At 36.2% G+C, this 17619-nt stretch overlaps 3 protein-coding genes across 3 annotated transcripts in view; all 3 read left to right on the top strand.

Moving 5' to 3' along the window:
• Positions 1 to 129: 129 nt before the first annotated feature.
• Positions 130 to 9000, top strand: LOC110099491 (protein unc-13 homolog). The gene is made up of 5 exons (XM_020826664.2): positions 130 to 761; positions 3693 to 4559; positions 5338 to 5793; positions 7050 to 7239; positions 7551 to 9000. Exons 1-5 carry the CDS (start codon positions 243 to 245, stop codon positions 8471 to 8473), a joined length of 2955 nt encoding a protein of 984 aa, XP_020682323.1. The 5' UTR covers positions 130 to 242; the 3' UTR covers positions 8474 to 9000.
• Positions 9001 to 11191: 2191 nt separating this feature from the next.
• LOC110099487 (VQ motif-containing protein 25-like) lies at positions 11192 to 11497 on the top strand. The gene has a single exon (XM_020826652.2). It carries the CDS (start codon positions 11192 to 11194, stop codon positions 11495 to 11497), a length of 306 nt encoding a protein of 101 aa, XP_020682311.2.
• Positions 11498 to 14095: 2598 nt separating this feature from the next.
• Positions 14096 to 17619, top strand: part of LOC110099496 (short-chain dehydrogenase/reductase family 42E member 1) — a 21454-nt gene continuing 17930 nt past the window's right edge. The window contains exon 1 of the mRNA XM_020826675.2: positions 14096 to 14360. Coding sequence (XP_020682334.1) covers positions 14171 to 14360 — 190 coding nt within the window. The 5' untranslated portion in view covers positions 14096 to 14170. The remainder of the gene's footprint in view (positions 14361 to 17619) is intronic.

Below are 17619 nucleotides of genomic sequence, written 5' to 3'. Positions count from 1 at the left end.
CGTGCTCACTTTTAGAGACTAAAGAGCGGAGTTCAATAAGGCCTATAATCCATTTGACTCTACCCAATTCTTTTGGTTTTCTCTATTCTTATATGGTATTTATATATAATATATTCCATATTATATCTTTTTTCACTTCCCCTTCTCTTTGCTGTGATTCCACTCCTTCTCTGTCTACATTTTCTTCCTATCCCCATTCTCTCTCCTTGGAGGGAGAAGGGAGCAGACGAGAAATCCCGAAAATGGCTCGGCTCCTCAGGGAGAGAGGAAGCCCTGGGCACTCCAGGAGGGAATCTGCTGGCAACTCCCTGCGTCTATCGTTGTCGAAGTCGGGGATGAGCTCGAGTTCGGCGGAGTTGCTTCCTTCGCCTTTCGGCGAGTTGAGCTGCAAATTGTCAGATGCGGAGCTCCGTGAGACCGCGTACGAGATCTTCGTCTCCGCGTGCCGAACCACTACTGGGAAGCCGCTTACGTTTATTTCTCAGCCGGAGAAGGAGGCGGCGGTGTCGGCGACGCCGCCGTCAGCTGAACGGTCGCCATCGCCGTCGTTGCAGAGATCGCTGACGTCGACGGCGGCCAGTAAGATGAAGAAGGCGCTGGGACTGAAGCCATCGAAGAAAAACCCAGTGAAGGATAGCAGTCCATCGAGGACGGTGAAGAAGCCGGCGACAGTGGGAGAGTTGATTAGGGTGCAGATGGGAGTGTCGGAGCAGACGGATTCGCGGATCCGACGGGGGCTGTTGAGAATCTCTGCCAGTCAGGTGAGCTGGAGTTTAGGTTTTGCGATAGGATTTAGTCTCATCTCTTCTCGAATTTGTTACTAGTTTTGTGATTTTGCCTTTTGTTAAGATGGGTTTAATTATAGCTTTTGGCATTGGGATTTCCAAAGCATCCGAAGCATGGCTTATTTTCCTTTTCGATAGTTGGGCCGTTGAATTTGAAGCTGTAATGTCTTTGATTTATTGCTGGTATTGTTATCGGTTGGTTGTACCTTCGCATTTATTTAAATGTATATGTTGGGTTATTATAATGTTCGTTGAACCAGGGGAGTTTGACCGACCGTATCAATGTGTTTATTTTTGTAATTACGGCTAGGTGTCTCGCTGGTCATGATGGTGTGGAATAATGCTTTTGTTTTTAATTTTGTGGTTGGAAATGAATGGAATTAGTGCATAATGACCTAGTGAAGCTCATTTGTAAATTTCATGAAAGTTGAATGGATCAATATTCTGTAGATTTTTTTCTAATCTGTCATTCTTATCTTTGGAAAGAGCTTATTCATTCTTACAGTTTTTTCTCGAGTTGGTCATGAAAGAAATAGTTGAATGCACGTTGTTATTATACTGGAAGATAACTCGTAGAATGATTTGGGATTAGAAATTAGCATTATAATGGAGATCCTTATTCAAAATCAAGAAATTGTCATGTTTATAAAAAAAAGAAAAAGAAATTGTCATGTTTATCATCTTTATAATGTTCACTTTCAGTACTGTTGATATGAATTGTAGCTTTGTTGCCTAGAGCTATTGTACGGAATGGTTGCCTGCTTTGATATTATTAAATTAATTAACATGGTGAATTTTATATCTTGAATGCAAATTTGTTAGGAAATAAAACAACTAACACCATAACATTGAACGGCATTCAAAACCTTCTGATTTATACATACAAGCATTTTCATTCACACAAAACCAAAACTAATAGGCTTCGAACATTTGCATGCTTGATTATAGGTTAGCCTCAAAATTGATTATCATTAGACTTTTAGGAAAAATCCTTCTATTCAAAATTAATAAAATCTTTTAAATAACATAGAAAGATGAGCGACCAGAATAATGTAAATGGCCTCCGACTAATTCATATCATATTATTTTCAACTCTTTGTTTAGCCATCTCCCTATGTGTGGGTTTGAATAACCACCTAACATAAACATAGCAATTATATTTTCAAAAATTCATTGAATCATGCTAAATTTAATTATAGATTAATCTTCACTTTGAGCACCAATTGATTTCAAATGTGTTAGATTTGAAGTTTGTGCGATGGTGTTTTCTGGTTCTTGTTACCTGATGACCATAAAGAAATTGAATCTGTATAGCTTAGAAGGTTTTCATTACCTTTTATTTGCATCCCAGCCTCCTAATTTTCATAAATTTTATGATTAAAGTTTCTGACACATCAATGCCTATCATGCTTGATGTGGAACATCTTAGATATAGTTTGCTTAGGGACTAGTATATTCTTTTGACTTCTAGATTGTTCTACTTGCTTTATAAATGCCTAAGTTAGATGTAAGGAGGGAATATATATTATTTTAAGCTTTTGAGCTTGTATTTAGTTTTCTATTTTGGTGTTCTTCTAGTAGATCCAATTCTTCTGTCGATCCACTACATCATTTGGTATCAGAACCTGGAGCTTGTGAAAAATGATTGACTGTCGAAAAAGATGGCCTGCGACGATGATCAAAGCCAAAGAAAATGGATGGTCGATAAAGACTGATGCCGAATAAGATGGGCGGTTGACGATGATCGTTAATCCCTAATCTCATAGCTTCCTTCTACGACAGACCTTTGGAGAAGCTTTCTGTAATTGAAATCACAGGAACAAACGATAATAAGACGGCCACAACCCATTTGATAAAATCTAGGCCATGGGGACCCAAATTGGGATGCTTATTACAATTATTTATTATATTCACGACAATCGACAGCTTGAAGCTCCCAATATGACCTGGGATGCTTGCTCTGATGGAAATACATACACATATAATTATTTGATTACGTTGTATACTAAGTTTGGAAGTATAGGGGATTTTGTTGCTTTGTTTGATAGGTTTGACGATTGTGATACTGTCACTTGGAGTTCGATGATTAGTAACCTTGCACATAATGAACAATATATGGAAGCTTTCGTTCTTTTTGAAAAGACGGTGAGAATGGGTTTGAAGACAAATTATGTCTCATTTGGTTCACTTTTAAGCACATGTGCTCACTCTCGCTTGGTGGAAAAGGCCGTTGGTGTTTTGATTTGATAGAACCACAAGTTCAAATGGTTGATGTACTTGGTAAAGCTGGGTTATTTTCAGAGGCTGAAACACTCATCAGATCAATGCTAATGGAGCCTAATTCCTTAGTTTGACGAGCAATGCTTGGTGCTGAGTTGAGCTCTTCTGATACAAGGGAGTATGATGTGGAACATCTTAGTTGTAGTTTGCTTAGGGACTAGTATATCTTTTTTCCTTCTAGATTGTTTTGTTTGCTTTATAAATAGCTAAGTTAGGTGCAAGGAGGGAGATATGAAGAATATATGTTATTTTAAGCTTTTGAGCTCGTAGTTGATTTCTATTTTTGTGTTCTCCTACTAGATCCAATTCTTATGCTGATTCACTACATCAATGCTCTTGTTCTTATCCATTAGTACTCAACTAGTTGGTATTGTTTTTGTCTAGTACGGCCATCATTTTGCTGTCAATTTTGTATTTTGAATGGGATTTGAAACAAACCTTAATCTTCCATGCTTATGTAACCTATATGGTTATCTAGAATAACTGGTCTTTATGTTCATTTGTAGATTTTCTTTTCAACTGTTCCTATTATTCGTAAGGTTGGATAGGGTTGCTAGCAACATGACTACAAGTAGCTGTCCTGAATCCTTATACATGTTCTGACCATGATTCCTTCTCTTCTTTCAGCTTGGGAGACGTGTAGAATCCATTGTTTTACCTTTAGAGTTGCTGCAACAATTCAAAGCTTCAGATTTTCCTGACCTGCAAGAGTATGAAACTTGGAGGAGTAGAAACTTGAAGGTTCTTGAGGCTGGTTTACTCCTGCATCCGTTTATACCATTAGAAAAGTCTGATATTGCTTCTCAAAGGCTTAAGCAGATCATACGTGGAGCTTCAGAAAATCCAATTGACACTGGAAAGAATTCTGAGTCAATGCAGGTTCTTCGCAGCGCTGTAATGTCCCTTGCTTACAGAACAACGCCTGGATTTTCTTCTGATGTTTGCCACTGGGCTGATGGCTCTCCTTTGAATCTAAACCTATATCAAATGCTATTGGATGCTTTGTTTGATTATGGGGAGGGATCCATTGTAGAGGAAATTGATGAGGTTTTGGAGTTATTCAAAAAGACTTGGGTTGTTCTTGGAATAAATCAGATGATTCACAATCTCTGTTTTTTGTGGTTTTTATTTCATTGCTTTGTGACAACTGGACAGACAGACGGCGATCTTCTGCTTGCAGCAGATAATCTGCTAGTGGAGATTGCAAACGATGCGAAAACAACAAAGGATCCTATTTACTCAAAGATACTAAGCTCAATTTTGAGTTCAATAATGGGATGGGCAGAGAAAAGGCTATTAGCATACCATGAAACCTTCAATTCCAGTAACATTGAATTGATGCAATGTATTGTCTCTTTAGGTGTTTCTGCCGCCAAGATACTGGTTGATGATATCGCTCATGAGTATCGCCGCAGGAGAAGAGAAGAAGTTGATGTTGCACGAAGTAGAATTGACACCTATATTCGTTCATCACTAAGAACTGCTTTTGCTCAGGTGATTCCTAGTCTGTTTTCAAAATAGCTTAACCCATTTAGACCTTTCCACTGCCTTAATGTAGTTCAATTTGTATGAGTAGTTTTCTTTGCTATATGTCTCGAGGCAAGCTCTAACAAGCTTGCTGTTTGAACTTATTTTAACTGAGGTTTAAGAAAATTACCTATATTTTTTGTGAAGGATCTATGCACAACCTCGTCTTTTTCAAACCTGCTGAGTAGGACCATCTTTATTGAAATTGCGTACTACTAGTTCTGGAGGATATAAATTGACCTCCCTTAAAGCAAAAAAGTAAGAAAGTATACCTTGTGGCTTTGTTGGAAAGAACAACAATTTTCGTGAAGCTTATAACGAAGGTGATGTGAAACATAAAGGGAATTGCAGGAGTTTAATAAAAATTTGTTAAGCTTGTTAATTTTAAAATTAATGTTTCACCAGATTAGATTCTAGGATTTCTTAGTTGTTGTTGTGCTTTGGCATGCATATACAAACTAGATTAGAAAGGACAATTTAAAATAACAATAAAAGTATAGTAAAGTTAGGTGCATAAGTAATAGAAATCCACAGGTTAACAAATATAAATTCCTACACTCTATGACAAGGGCGTTATCCGCTGTATCTGCTTGTGTTTAATCCATTTTAGTGTTTTATAGCTAGATTCTTACCTACAAGTATGCTATTTTATATTTTGCAGTGCTTTCATTCTAGCAATGGTGTTATAAATCATGAAAATTATATCTTTTAATTGATTACTTACTTTATTTTATTAAATATTTAGACGATGGAGAAGGTAGATTCAATCAGGCGTTCATCTAAGACCCAGAATGCTACTCTTCCAGTTCTCGCCATTCTTGCCAAAGATATAGGCGACCTAGCGAAAAAAGAGAAAGAGATTTTTAGTCCTATATTCAAGAGATGGCATCCCCTGGCTGCTGGTGTTGCGGTTGCCACTCTTCATTCTTGTTATGGTAATGAACTGAAGCAATTTATATCTGGTGTCACGGATCTGACTTTTGATTCTGTCCAAGTACTGAAAGCGGCACAAAAGTTAGAGAAGGACCTTGTACTGATTGCTGTTGAAGATTCTGTTGATAGTGAAGATGGTGGAAAAGGACTCATTCGTGAAATGCCTCCATATGAGGCTGAGTCTGCTATTTCTAGTCTTACAAAAGCTTGGGTAAAAGCAAGAGTAGACAAGTTAGGGGAATTGGTTGACAGGAACTTGCAACAAGAGGTATTATTCCAATGTTATCTTCTAGGCTTCTCTTCTTATTTTTATTATGTTGCATTTTTATTTTTTATCTTGATCTTTTAAAATATGAAATAATGTTAACAAATGCTAAATTTTTTTTATCATCCTTCAACATTGGTATTTATGAACAAGACCCCCTACAACAGCATCATCAGAATAGAGTTTATCCACCAAAGTTTTGATAGATTGGTGTAAAGGGTTAACTTATTTTGCCTACTTGCGATCAGCAATGGTTCTTGTTGAGCATTTAACCCATGAAATGATAAGTTGGAGAGTTCATCAGAACTTTCGTCGCATAGATCATGTTATAGAATCCAAAGATTTAACTCGTAGATCATCTTGGTTCCTGTTTCTGGATTTTATTGCTCATAGGTCCCTCCTAGCTGACCCCACATAATGGGACAAAGGCTTGATGCTGTTATTGTAGGTCCCTCCTGTTGAAGTCTCACTGCCCCTTTTTTATAAAGGAACGTTTTCAAACAATTTAGCATTTCTAAAATCTCGTAATCTGATAGATATCCTATACAATAACAACAACAACATCAAACCTTTATCCCATTATATTGGGTTGACTACATTAATCTTTTTTTTTTTCATTGTGTCTTGTTAAGAATCAAATTCTCATTTACATCTAATAAAAAAGTTTATATCCTCTATGAAGTAGAAAGGAATGGGCCTATCTTATAGCTTTGATAATATTAAATTAGAGCTATCGCCTAATGTAGCACTCTATATGAATGGAGATGGATGATTCATAAGGTTGACTTGTTGGGATAAGGCTAGTATTGAGATCCGTTTTTGATGCTCATGAGACATTATCATCATATTATGATCAAAAGATGCATATGCTCCTGTGAGGGGATTCTTTGTTTCTAACCTTTAATGCTTTTTATAAGATTTTTGTACAAGTAATTAACAAAAACATTTTAACTACTTATCAGAGGTTTCCAATGCATTCAAATAATTATGTTTAAGAGCTCTAATGTTCAAAATCATAATAATGATGGTTTAAGATAAAATAATGGTGATGTTTTAGGTGATAAGACTTGTTTATGAGTAACAGTCTTTTTATTTCTTTTTTCACATTCAGTCATATGGTCACTAGTTTAGAGCCTGTTTGGTCGGGCTTCTTTTCATGGAGGCTAAGAAGCTGTTGTTGGAAAGCTTATGTAGTGATTCTTTCATTAACTTGGTGATACTTTTGTCAACTTTCTTAAATTTTCTTTATCATATTTTAGATGTGGAATCCAAGGGCAAACAAAGAGAGTTTTGCTCCCTCTTCCGTTGAAGTTCTTCGCTTGGTTGATGAGGCCTTAGATGCATTTTTTCAATTGCCTATTCCATTCCATCCAGCCCTACTTCCCGATTTGATTGTTGGACTTGATAGATGCCTGCAATACTATGTTGCGAAGACCAAGGCTGGATGTGGTAAGTTCGAACCTCCTATAAATTGTTAACCTGGGAAAATTATTAGGTCCGGACATGCAATTAAAACTTGCCATGTGGACTGCACTTTGACTGCGCTTTAGGTGCGCTTTGATTGCTTTTTACCTGCACTTTACCTGCAATTTACCTGCACTTTTGACGCGCTTGACTTAAACTTTCGCGGACACGCATACATTCCACATGTCAATATTTTATTGGTGTCCGGATCTATCTCTACGTCCGATGACCCGACCTAATAATTTTTCGTTAACCTGAGCCTGTAATGTAATCTAACCACTTGAATTAAAATTCAGGAACACGGAATTCCTTCATTCCTCCTCTTCCTGCACTAACCAGAGTTGAAATTGCTTCTAAATTGTGGAAGAAAAAAGATAAATCTCAGATCCTACAAAGAAGAAAATTACAGGATGGAACATTGAATGGCGAAAACTCATTCAGTTTGGTACAGTTTTGCGTACGCATGAACACGCTCCATCACATTCATACAGAAGTACAGAACCTGGAGAAAAAAATTTCAACTTGTCTTAAAAATCTGGAATCTTCTCAAGCAGGAATCACAAATGGTTTTGAAAACAAATTTGAGCTCACTCTCGCTGCTTCCCTGGAAGGAATCCAACAGTTATGCGAGGCAACAGCATACAAAATGGTTTTCTATAATCTAAGCCATGTCCTATGGAATTTCTTGTATGTTGGAGATACTTCTTCCTCCAGGATTGACTCTTTTGTGAAAGAGCTTGATCCTAATCTGGAGACTATATCCACCACTGTGCACAACAGAGTTCGAAATCGTGTCGTAACCGCCCTGATGAAAGCTTCTTTTGATGGATTCCTTCTCGTGCTTCTCGCCGGCGGCCCATCTCGAGCTTTTACACGCCAAGATTCTCAGATATTAGAAGAGGATTTCAAGGCACTGAAAGACCTGTACTTTGCTGATGGGGATGGGTTGCCACTGGAACTAGTTGAGAAGGCTGCAACCCAAGTGAAAAATATTTTGACGCTTTTTCGTGCCGAAACAGAAAGCCTTATCTTGCGGTTTAAACAAGTAATAACCGAGACCTATGGCGCTACTGCAAAAGCAAGGTACCCGATGCCGCCGACGACCGGCCACTGGAGCCCAGCTGAAGCCAATACCATTCTCCGGGTTCTATGCCACCGGAACGACGAAGCTGCTTCCAAGTTCCTAAAGAAAACATACAATCTGCCAAAGAAACTGTAATCCAAGAATAAGCATATGGTGTAATGCTTGATTCTGAAACTGATCAGGTTCTGTTTGCTTGCGGTTTAATGCAGATTGCAGACTGATCTTCATCATGCCCGGCCACATTCAGTGCAGATTTTAAGAATCATCCCAAATCCTGAAATTTTGAACATAGCTTTCTTATATTCTGCTCTGATTTTGCTGAATCTATATGGTTTTTACAGATTGAAACTGTGGCATTTATGACATGATATAGTGTGAAGTTTTATTGGTTGGATCAAAGGCCAAGCTGACAATTCTTGGGATATAAGCTAAGGATTATTTATTTCATTCTCCAACCAACATTCAAAGTGATTCTTTCGGCAGACAAGGAGATAATGAGGTTTGGTTTTACTTTCTTACTGTGTCTTTGTATTTTCTGAACAGCTCTACTAATTTGTTTGGAGAGATTAGTTCAAATTCTGTGAATAGTATTGGATATTATTGATTTTGATTTGTATTGTTTATGTTAAATATAAATGGAGATTCCAAAGTTTTTTTTTTTACTTGTCTAAATGTGATCTTCTGCTCATAAACGTTTTTTTTTTTTCAATTGATGGCTACTAAAACCTGACTTACATATATTCACATCAACTTCATTTTAGGTTTTGTTTGGGACGGTTTTCTTGCTGCTTTCTAAAACAACTTTCTAGTATAAAAATCTGTAGTTCAAAAAAAAAATTTATTATTAAAAAGTTGCCTTAGAAAACAATAAGAAAGTCGTCCCTAACGAAGCCTTAGCTTGAAAGTTTAGTAAGAACTAATGCTCTAATCAAGAAGAATAATTTTTAATAAATTGTAAATAGTCAAGTGCATAAATATATATAAATCAAGATGCATGCACACGTGTGTACATAAAGATAATAATATCTAAGTGCCATCATATGGGGAAATTATTTTGTGCGGAGTCCGAACGTAGAGGATCTTTTGGATTGTTGCGTGCGCACTGCATACTTATTGCATACGTACTGCGTATTTGCAGATACGCAACAAATGCTAAGCCGAACATTAGTTATGAGTATTTGCTAAGTATTTAGTGAGTATTTTCTGTGTTTTTGCTGAGTATTGTTGATTTGTTGCTTATTTGCCGCGCATCTACAGATACGCAGTACGTACGCAGTGCATATGCAGTGCGTACGCAGCAACCGGAAGATCCTCTACGTTTGGACTCCTTGCAAAATAATTTCCCCATCATGTGATCCCGCTTGATTGTTTGTGCATGAGTGGGTATGTGCGCGCGTCGTGGCAACCTACATGTTTGCGCGCCCACGTGCCTGTGTGCTTGTTTTGAATGGCTTATTGGTCTTGTCACATAAGTAAAGCTTACTATGGACGAGTCATCATTTATGATTTTTTAAAATTAAAATAAAATTTAACAAATAATTTTTTATGAATTATTCATATGTTTAGCTGTTTTCATTTTCTTGGCTTGATTGATTGATTAAACAATAACTTTGCAGGCTCTTTATAGCTTTCATCGCTAATCTTTCCTATAAAATTAAAGCCCTTTTGATTGCTTTTTGCAGCTTTGTACATATTTCAGCAGCTTTCGTTTAGTATTATTGCTTCTGAAATTTAAATAAGATGCTTTTTTCCCACCACCATATATGTGGGCAAAATCATGAGCTACTTATAACTTTTCTTAAAATAATAACATAAAATGTGATCTTTGACTACTTATATTGAATGTTAATTCTACAAATAGTGTACAATTTATTTTAACAAAATCTTAGTTAAATAAGTAACACAAATGGTGGTGTCAATTTCGGGTCACGGGTTGGACTCGGGTCGAACTCGGAATTGACGCGGAACTATTCGGATCAATCTGAACTCGACCTGTTTTAGAAAACGGGTCAGTTTTTCGAACTCGAATCCGACTCGATTCTGGTTTGTGTCAACCCGACCAGACACGAAGAACCAGGGGCTGACCCAAAATTATTAGTTTTTGGGTTAAAAATGGGTAAATCCTCAATTTTCGGGTAAAAAATAGGCTAATCTCGAGTTTCCGGGTAAAAAAACGGTCAATTTCGAGTTTCCGGCTCAACTCGAATTTGACCCGGTTTTTTAAACAAGTCAATTTGTTGAACCCGGACTAGACCCCTTTCTTGTCCGAGTTGACCCTAACCTGAAATTTTCGGGTCAGATTCGAGTCGGATTTTCGAGTCATATCAAATATTGAAACCCCCTAAATATAGAGTTCTTACAAACAATTATAAAAATAATTTATGAACCAAAATTAATACACTTGAAAATTAAAGTCTTTTTTGAAACCGTTTTTTTTTACTTCTTTGTTTTTTAAACCGCAACTTCATTTCCTTCACGATATTTTTTATTAGGAAGAGCTATTTATAACAGTTTTCTAAAAAATTATTTTTTGCATCAACTTTATAATCAACTTTACAAAAAATTACAGTCGTCCCAAACACATTCTAAAATAAGTAAAATTTCATCTTCTATTTATTATATTTTTTATCCTCCATAAAAACATGCAATCAATAAAAAAACCACTACTTAAATTTCAGTACCCAAATAAGTTTTTCGATCGCCATTGACTTAACCCTTCCCTTTCATCTTCGCTGACTTCACCGTCTCTGCCCACCTGTCAGTCCACCCCTTCATCCAATCCATGCCTGCAACAACCTTTGCGTCCCAGTTATTTAAACTCCCATTCTCTTCTTCTTCTTCTTCTTACTTCTCATGGATTCAAAGCTCACTCTATGCAAGAAATCTCATACACTTTTAAAGCCAAAGATCAGAATAGTTCATATTTTTGCTCCAGAGATCATTAAGACTGATCCCTCCAACTTCCGCCAGCTTGTTCAGCTCCTCACTGGAAAACCAGAGAGGAAGAAGAAGAAGAAGCAGCAGCAGCAGGTAGCTTTAATGGCAGAGGAAACTGAGAGGAAGAATAAGGAGAGACTGAAGGAGGAGGAAGAAGAAGAAAGGAAGAATTCAGGCGGGTCAGTGACTGATTTTGGAGATGTTGATGAGCTGTTCTTCTAAGGGGTTAATAACAGTGGGATTCCATTGAAGAATCTCTCGAGCTTTTCTATGTTGAGAGTAATGGGAGAGGAGCTTGTCTAGCTTCTAGTATGAATATAGGAGAGAGATTTAAGTTTCGTTTGGCTTGACTTTTTTGCTGCTTTCTAAAGCAGTTTTTTAATATAAAAATTTCTTGAACTAGAATTTTTGTGTGCTAAAAAATTGTTTTAGAAAGCATTAAGATAGCCACCCCAAACGAAACCTTAGAGTTTTAGTTGATGTAATGATCATGTTGCTTGCTTGTTTGATTTTCTTATTTTCAGTTGGGTTAAGTGGTGGAATGGAAGAGAGATGGAGGTGACTAATGTTTCTAGTTATAATATGGAAGTTTTATTTTTAAATATTTTTGGAATTACATATAGTAGTTATAAAGAGTAAATAAAATAGAAAGAAGATCAATGCATGAAATACACGAAAGTTTTATATAAGTTCGTCCAATTTCTCCGAATGACAATACTGATGTTATTGTAAATTTCATTATGATTTTGATTGCGGAGTTTTTTACAACCCTAATTCAATATAAATCTTCTAATCATACACACTTCCCCTTTATTAAAATAATAAAATAGCAAAAAAATAACTTATGTGGGTTTATGTAGAGATTTTACTTTATTTTATTAAGGCCTATATATCAACTTGCGGATTTTATATGACTAAGGTTTTATTTGGGACGGCTTTCTTACTATTTTTTAAATTAATTTTCTAGTACAAAATTTTATTTTCGTACTAAATAGTTGCTTTAAGAAACAATAAGAAAGTTGTCCAAAAAAAAGTCTAAAGTTCCGTTTGGGTTGGCTTTCTTACTACTTCTAAAAATAGTGATATAGTACAAAAATTAATTTTTTTGTACTAAAATACTGTTTTAAGAAGCAGTAAGAAAGAAGTCTCAAATGAAGCCTAAATTTGAAGCGAATAAGAAATAGAAAGAATTGGAGTTTAATGAGAGAATCGTCATAAAAGGGGAGACAGGACCATTATTTTGCCCTTGTGAGAGTAATCACAAGAGCTTCGATGAAGTGAAGAGTCGTATCTCCCGATATTGCAAAATTGTAAGACCTCAATAATTACATATATGCCCTCTTTGATTCTGTGGCATGATTTTTTTATCCATATTTCATAATATTTTATCTTATTTCATTTTGTTTTGTTTTTTTTTTCCTTAAATCTAAAGATAAATGTTCCCCTCAATCATTAAAGTTGCTTTGAGATTAATATTATATATAAAATTTTTATAATATATTAATTGTAAAACAAATTTAATAATTTAAAATTCATTCTTGTTGCGGGCTAGAATATATGCGGCGATAAAGTTAGAAAATATTCATCTTAGCGTTGTACGGATATTCAACACACAAATAGAAGATGAAAGAACACCAAGATTTTTACGTCCAGTTGAAAAAGTTTCACTAGTGTTTGTTTGAGATACAAAAGGCTGACTCGTCCGTAAAAGTTAGAATGATCATATTAAATGAATCACTTATGGATTGAAATCCAGTTATAATGTGGGGCAGAGTTCTGGCGTCACTTGGAGATCAGACAGAATTTCAGCGTTGTTTGAAAGTTGGACAGAATTCTGGCGTCACGTTGAAGTCGGACATAATTCCGGCGTCCCGTGGAAGTCCGTCGTTTGTCGAGGAGTTTCTTCCATTCTATTCTTCTTCTATTCTCTTCTCCTTCTTCTTCTTACTTGGGTCCCCTCTTAAGAGAAATGATGGGCTATTTATAGTTTTTTGATGATGGCATGACCCGTAAATAGAAGGAGGATCAAGGGTAAAGGTAGAGTGGTTCGGAAGGACGGCCGATATTAAATCATTTAATCGTGGACCGTTTATTAGACATTTGAAGGTCTTAATGATGTCGAAATTTGGCGATCTTCGGCTCATTGGACATGTCTCATCGAGCCGATCGATTCAACTAGAAGAACATTATGTTTAGAAATAGTTTGATAATACAAATTGTGGTTCGAAGTTTCCACCAATGCTTCGGGTCCTTGATTTGGACTCATTTGGGCTTGGATTGAGTCGAATTTGGTGTTGTTGGGTTGACGCTCAGTTTGACTATAAGTTTGTTGAAATCGGAATCTAGGTGATCCCAGATTTAATTTTTGAAATTTCCGGTTCGATTTTGTCTCGAGATTTGTGCCCGGTCAAAATACTTTTTTGATGATATATCAATTCTAATAAAATATATCAAATACTTTAACATAATTTTTTTCATTTAAAATTATAATTATTTCTACTGTCTAAAAGAGAGAGAGAGAAATGAAATTATAATACAATATATTTAAAATAAAATAAAAATTTAAATTTAACATATTATTTTCTTTCCAAAGAGGAATTACCTCCTCTATTAGAACTGCACGTGGGTGGGTCCGGGTCTACGGTCCAGGTGACGCACCAAGAGGCATGCATGAGACCCTCGCCGCACGCCGTCTTGCTACGCGTACGCACCAGAAGACGAGAGCGGACTAGGTCGCAGGTCACGTGGGAGGTGATTTTGTGATTAATTTTATATTATAATTATATATATATATAAAAATCGCGGTCAAGTTGCACGTATAAATGGAAATTCCAGTCCTAGAACACTGAAGAAACTCAGCTCTTTTTCGGATCGAGGGAGAGAGACCTGAGAGGGATGGCTGTACGCGAGAACGAGGGGATCAAGGGCAATCGATTCGTTGTGACGGGAGGGTTAGGGTTTGTCGGATCCGCCTTGTGCCTCGAGCTCCTGAAGAGGGGGGCGGCGGAGGTGCGGTCTGTTGACACGCGCGCCTACTCACCGTGGTACCAACATCTCCAGAAAAATGGCGTCCGCTGCATCCGAGGTTTTATCCTTGCTTGTTTTTCTCTTCTGTTTTTTGTTTTTTTTTTTCTTGCATGATCATTTTAATTTGCTTGCTTGCTTTTCTCTTCTTCTTGTTTCTTGTTTCCTGCATGCTCATTTTGATGGGTTCAGTTAATTTAAGCCTGTTTTATCCCGCTTAAGCTACCATGAGATTAATTTCTTTTGAGAGGCTGCGCAAGCGCCTATCCTAGTTTAATTTAAGTGCGCATTGTAGATATCTCTCCCATGATCATCTTAATAGGATAGCTTAATTATTAATTAATGCCTGCAGTTTGGCTAAAACAATATTTAACGCAAGTAGGGTTTAGTAAATCTTAAGAGGATTAAAACCTGAAACTGTTTGATATGAGGCGTTAAATCTTGTTAATTCCATGATAAATTGTTTGATTATATATTTCAAGACTTTAGATTTATGAGAGGCAGAAATAATTAAATCCATTAAATTCATTAAACCTCTTAATGGTGTGGTTTGACAAATCTTGGATTTAACCAATAACTGCGTGTAAACGAGCTTTATCAAAACAATAACATTTAGAATCTCTAAAAATTCTATGTGGCAGGACTTAAACTAAATCTTGCTTAAATCCTGTCAAAAATAGGATGTCAAAAAGCCCCTTAGTAAGCATAGCTGGTCTATAACTACGTAGTGTAATTCATTATATTAATCGTTACTTAGTTAGCGGTCAAATTTGTACTCAGTTATGTCCTATTTCAAAACTACTTAATCCTCCTCTTATAAAAGCCAAACTAGTAGCCGATGGCATATTCAAAGGAAACTTCCAATTTTGATTTTTTAATAAATTTGAATTTTGATGTTATTTAGAATGCCAATAGTTTTAAGAGGAGGGTTTTTTTGGATTAGAGTTTTTTTTCCATCCAGATGTTATTGATACATCACATATTTGAACACATAATTGGCACTTACAAGGGACACAACAACTTGCCTATATGTAGAAAGACTTCTTATTAAACACTTATAATTCAGTAAACATTTGACTACATGTAAACAAACCATGCTGCTTTAAACATGCAAAAAAGTCTTATCTTGCAACCATCGCCACCGGATGCGGAACTAGTGCATGAAAGCAAATAAAAGGTGAAATATTAAGCTTAAAATGAAAACTTTGTGTGCATCCAAAAAATGAAATATTTCCACAAATAATTCAATGCAAGATTTCGAAATCTTATTTGTGCTCTAAGAGGCAATCTTGGACTCAAATGCAATACCTAGGAATTAATACAAGTGCTTTAAAAAGTGCCCAAGTGAATTTTTTTAAAGGCATAAAAAGTTGTGCAAGTGTACTATGCAAATGCAATAAAAGACGTGCAAGTGCATAATATAAGTACACCAAAAAGCACATTGGAAATTATACAAATGCATTAAAATTAAAAAAATATCCATTGTGCTCTAATATAAAGTCAGAGAATTTTACACTGGTTGTAACTAAAACAAACTCTTTTTTTTTTTCCGCTTTGATAATCATGCAACCATTTTTAAAAAGTGAGCAACTATTTTTGAAAACTCAACAAACTCTCTTCTAAACTAAAATGATTATCATATGATGGGACTATTTTATCAAGCTGGCCATATTACCCATACAATAAGGTTATAAGTCCCACATTTTAAACCAGATCCTCCATATCAAAAGATAAAGATTGGTGTCGACAAGACTTGAGCCCTATGAACTTGATACTCTATAAAGCAACCAGGCAAAGTCAACAAAGTTCAATATAATAAAGTTCCATCAAACAAACAACCCTTATGATGGCCCTGGTTATTGTACATCATAATTGGAGGGACTATTAAAAAAAAATCAATCATTAAATTGCAAATATGAATGATGCAAATAATCTAACCCCGATGATAGTCATATTGACTGCAGATCTTAATTGTGGGGACTATATTTTTGAAAATTCCCTCAAATCTCAAAGCGAATTATTTTGAACCCCAATTCTTAAAAAAAAAAAGTTCAACAAATTTTGCAAAAGACAAAAAAATTAAAATAAAATGTTGAGGTTGACCATAAGGGTAGCATATAGAAACGTTGCATGAGTTGATAAGATGTGGTTGGTTATAGAGTTGCATGAAGCCATTTAAGCAATTAAGAAGAGGGCAACGACAATAATGCTGGGTAAAGAGCTAGCAATGGAGTACTATATAATAGTAAATGCAAGAGTACTAACTAAGAAGCAAATATCAATGGAGCAAGTGGAGTTACAAGCGGTAGAGCTGGATAAGGAAAGGGTGTTAGAGCTTCTTGTAAGCATGCTTACGATGATGCTAACTAAGGAGCCAACATAGAAGTTGCATATTGAGGCCTGAACATCAACATTGGCCGAGGAGCGAACAATGAAGCCTCTCATCATAATGTAGGAGATGCCATTGGTTGAAGAGCAGATGTTTGAGCTACATATAGAAATGTGGGCGATAATTTGAAATGATGAGCAAGCATCAAATTTGTATGTAGATGTGCATGGGATGGCGTCGATTGAAGAGTAGGTGTTGGAGCTGCATGTAGAGATGTTGAAGATGACATCAACCTAGGACTAGGCGTAAAAAATGTACGTAAAGTTGCATATCATTATTTCATCAAGCCTTTGATTTAACCTTGGAGGTATTGGAATTGCCATATCTTATTGTAGCTTTTGATATAACTTGGGAGGTATTAGAATTTTTTCTTTTTTTTTCTTTTCTTATGTTCCCATGCACATAAACTTGCTATGCATGAAAATTTTCAAGCCTGCTTTTGTGCTTAGAGCTTCTTTACTCACCCCTCAATTCCCAACATCATGGTGGAAAAACTTGGTGGATTCACCTTTGAAGCTCCCAAAGCCCCCATCATTGATTGGGGGCCATTGAGAACACTCCTTTAATGCAGAGCATTGTTGACGCATATTTCTGTATCGGCCCGACCTCAATCGAGCCCGACTAGTCTCGACCATGCTCGATCGACTCGATCGATCAACGTCGAGACAATATCGACTCAAATTAAACTCCAATTTAATTAAATTAAATCAATTTAATTAAATTAAAATTAAATCAAATCAATTAAAATAAATCAAACCTCGTCGAGCGTCGTCGAACCCAATTCGACGCTATTCGGCATCGATCGGAGTTCAATTTCGCAAAATTGACTCAATCGAACAAAATCGGACCCAAATCGACTCAAATCGATTCGGGTCGAGCCCAATTCGGAGCCAATTTCAACCCCAATTGATTGATTTGGGCTCAATCAACT

Source organism: Dendrobium catenatum, unplaced genomic scaffold (genome assembly GCF_001605985.2).
Source record: "Dendrobium catenatum unplaced genomic scaffold, ASM160598v2 fragScaff_scaffold_716, whole genome shotgun sequence".
In the NCBI taxonomy this organism is placed as follows: domain Eukaryota; kingdom Viridiplantae; phylum Streptophyta; class Magnoliopsida; order Asparagales; family Orchidaceae; genus Dendrobium; species Dendrobium catenatum.
This window is presented reverse-complemented; position numbering and strand designations above follow the sequence as displayed.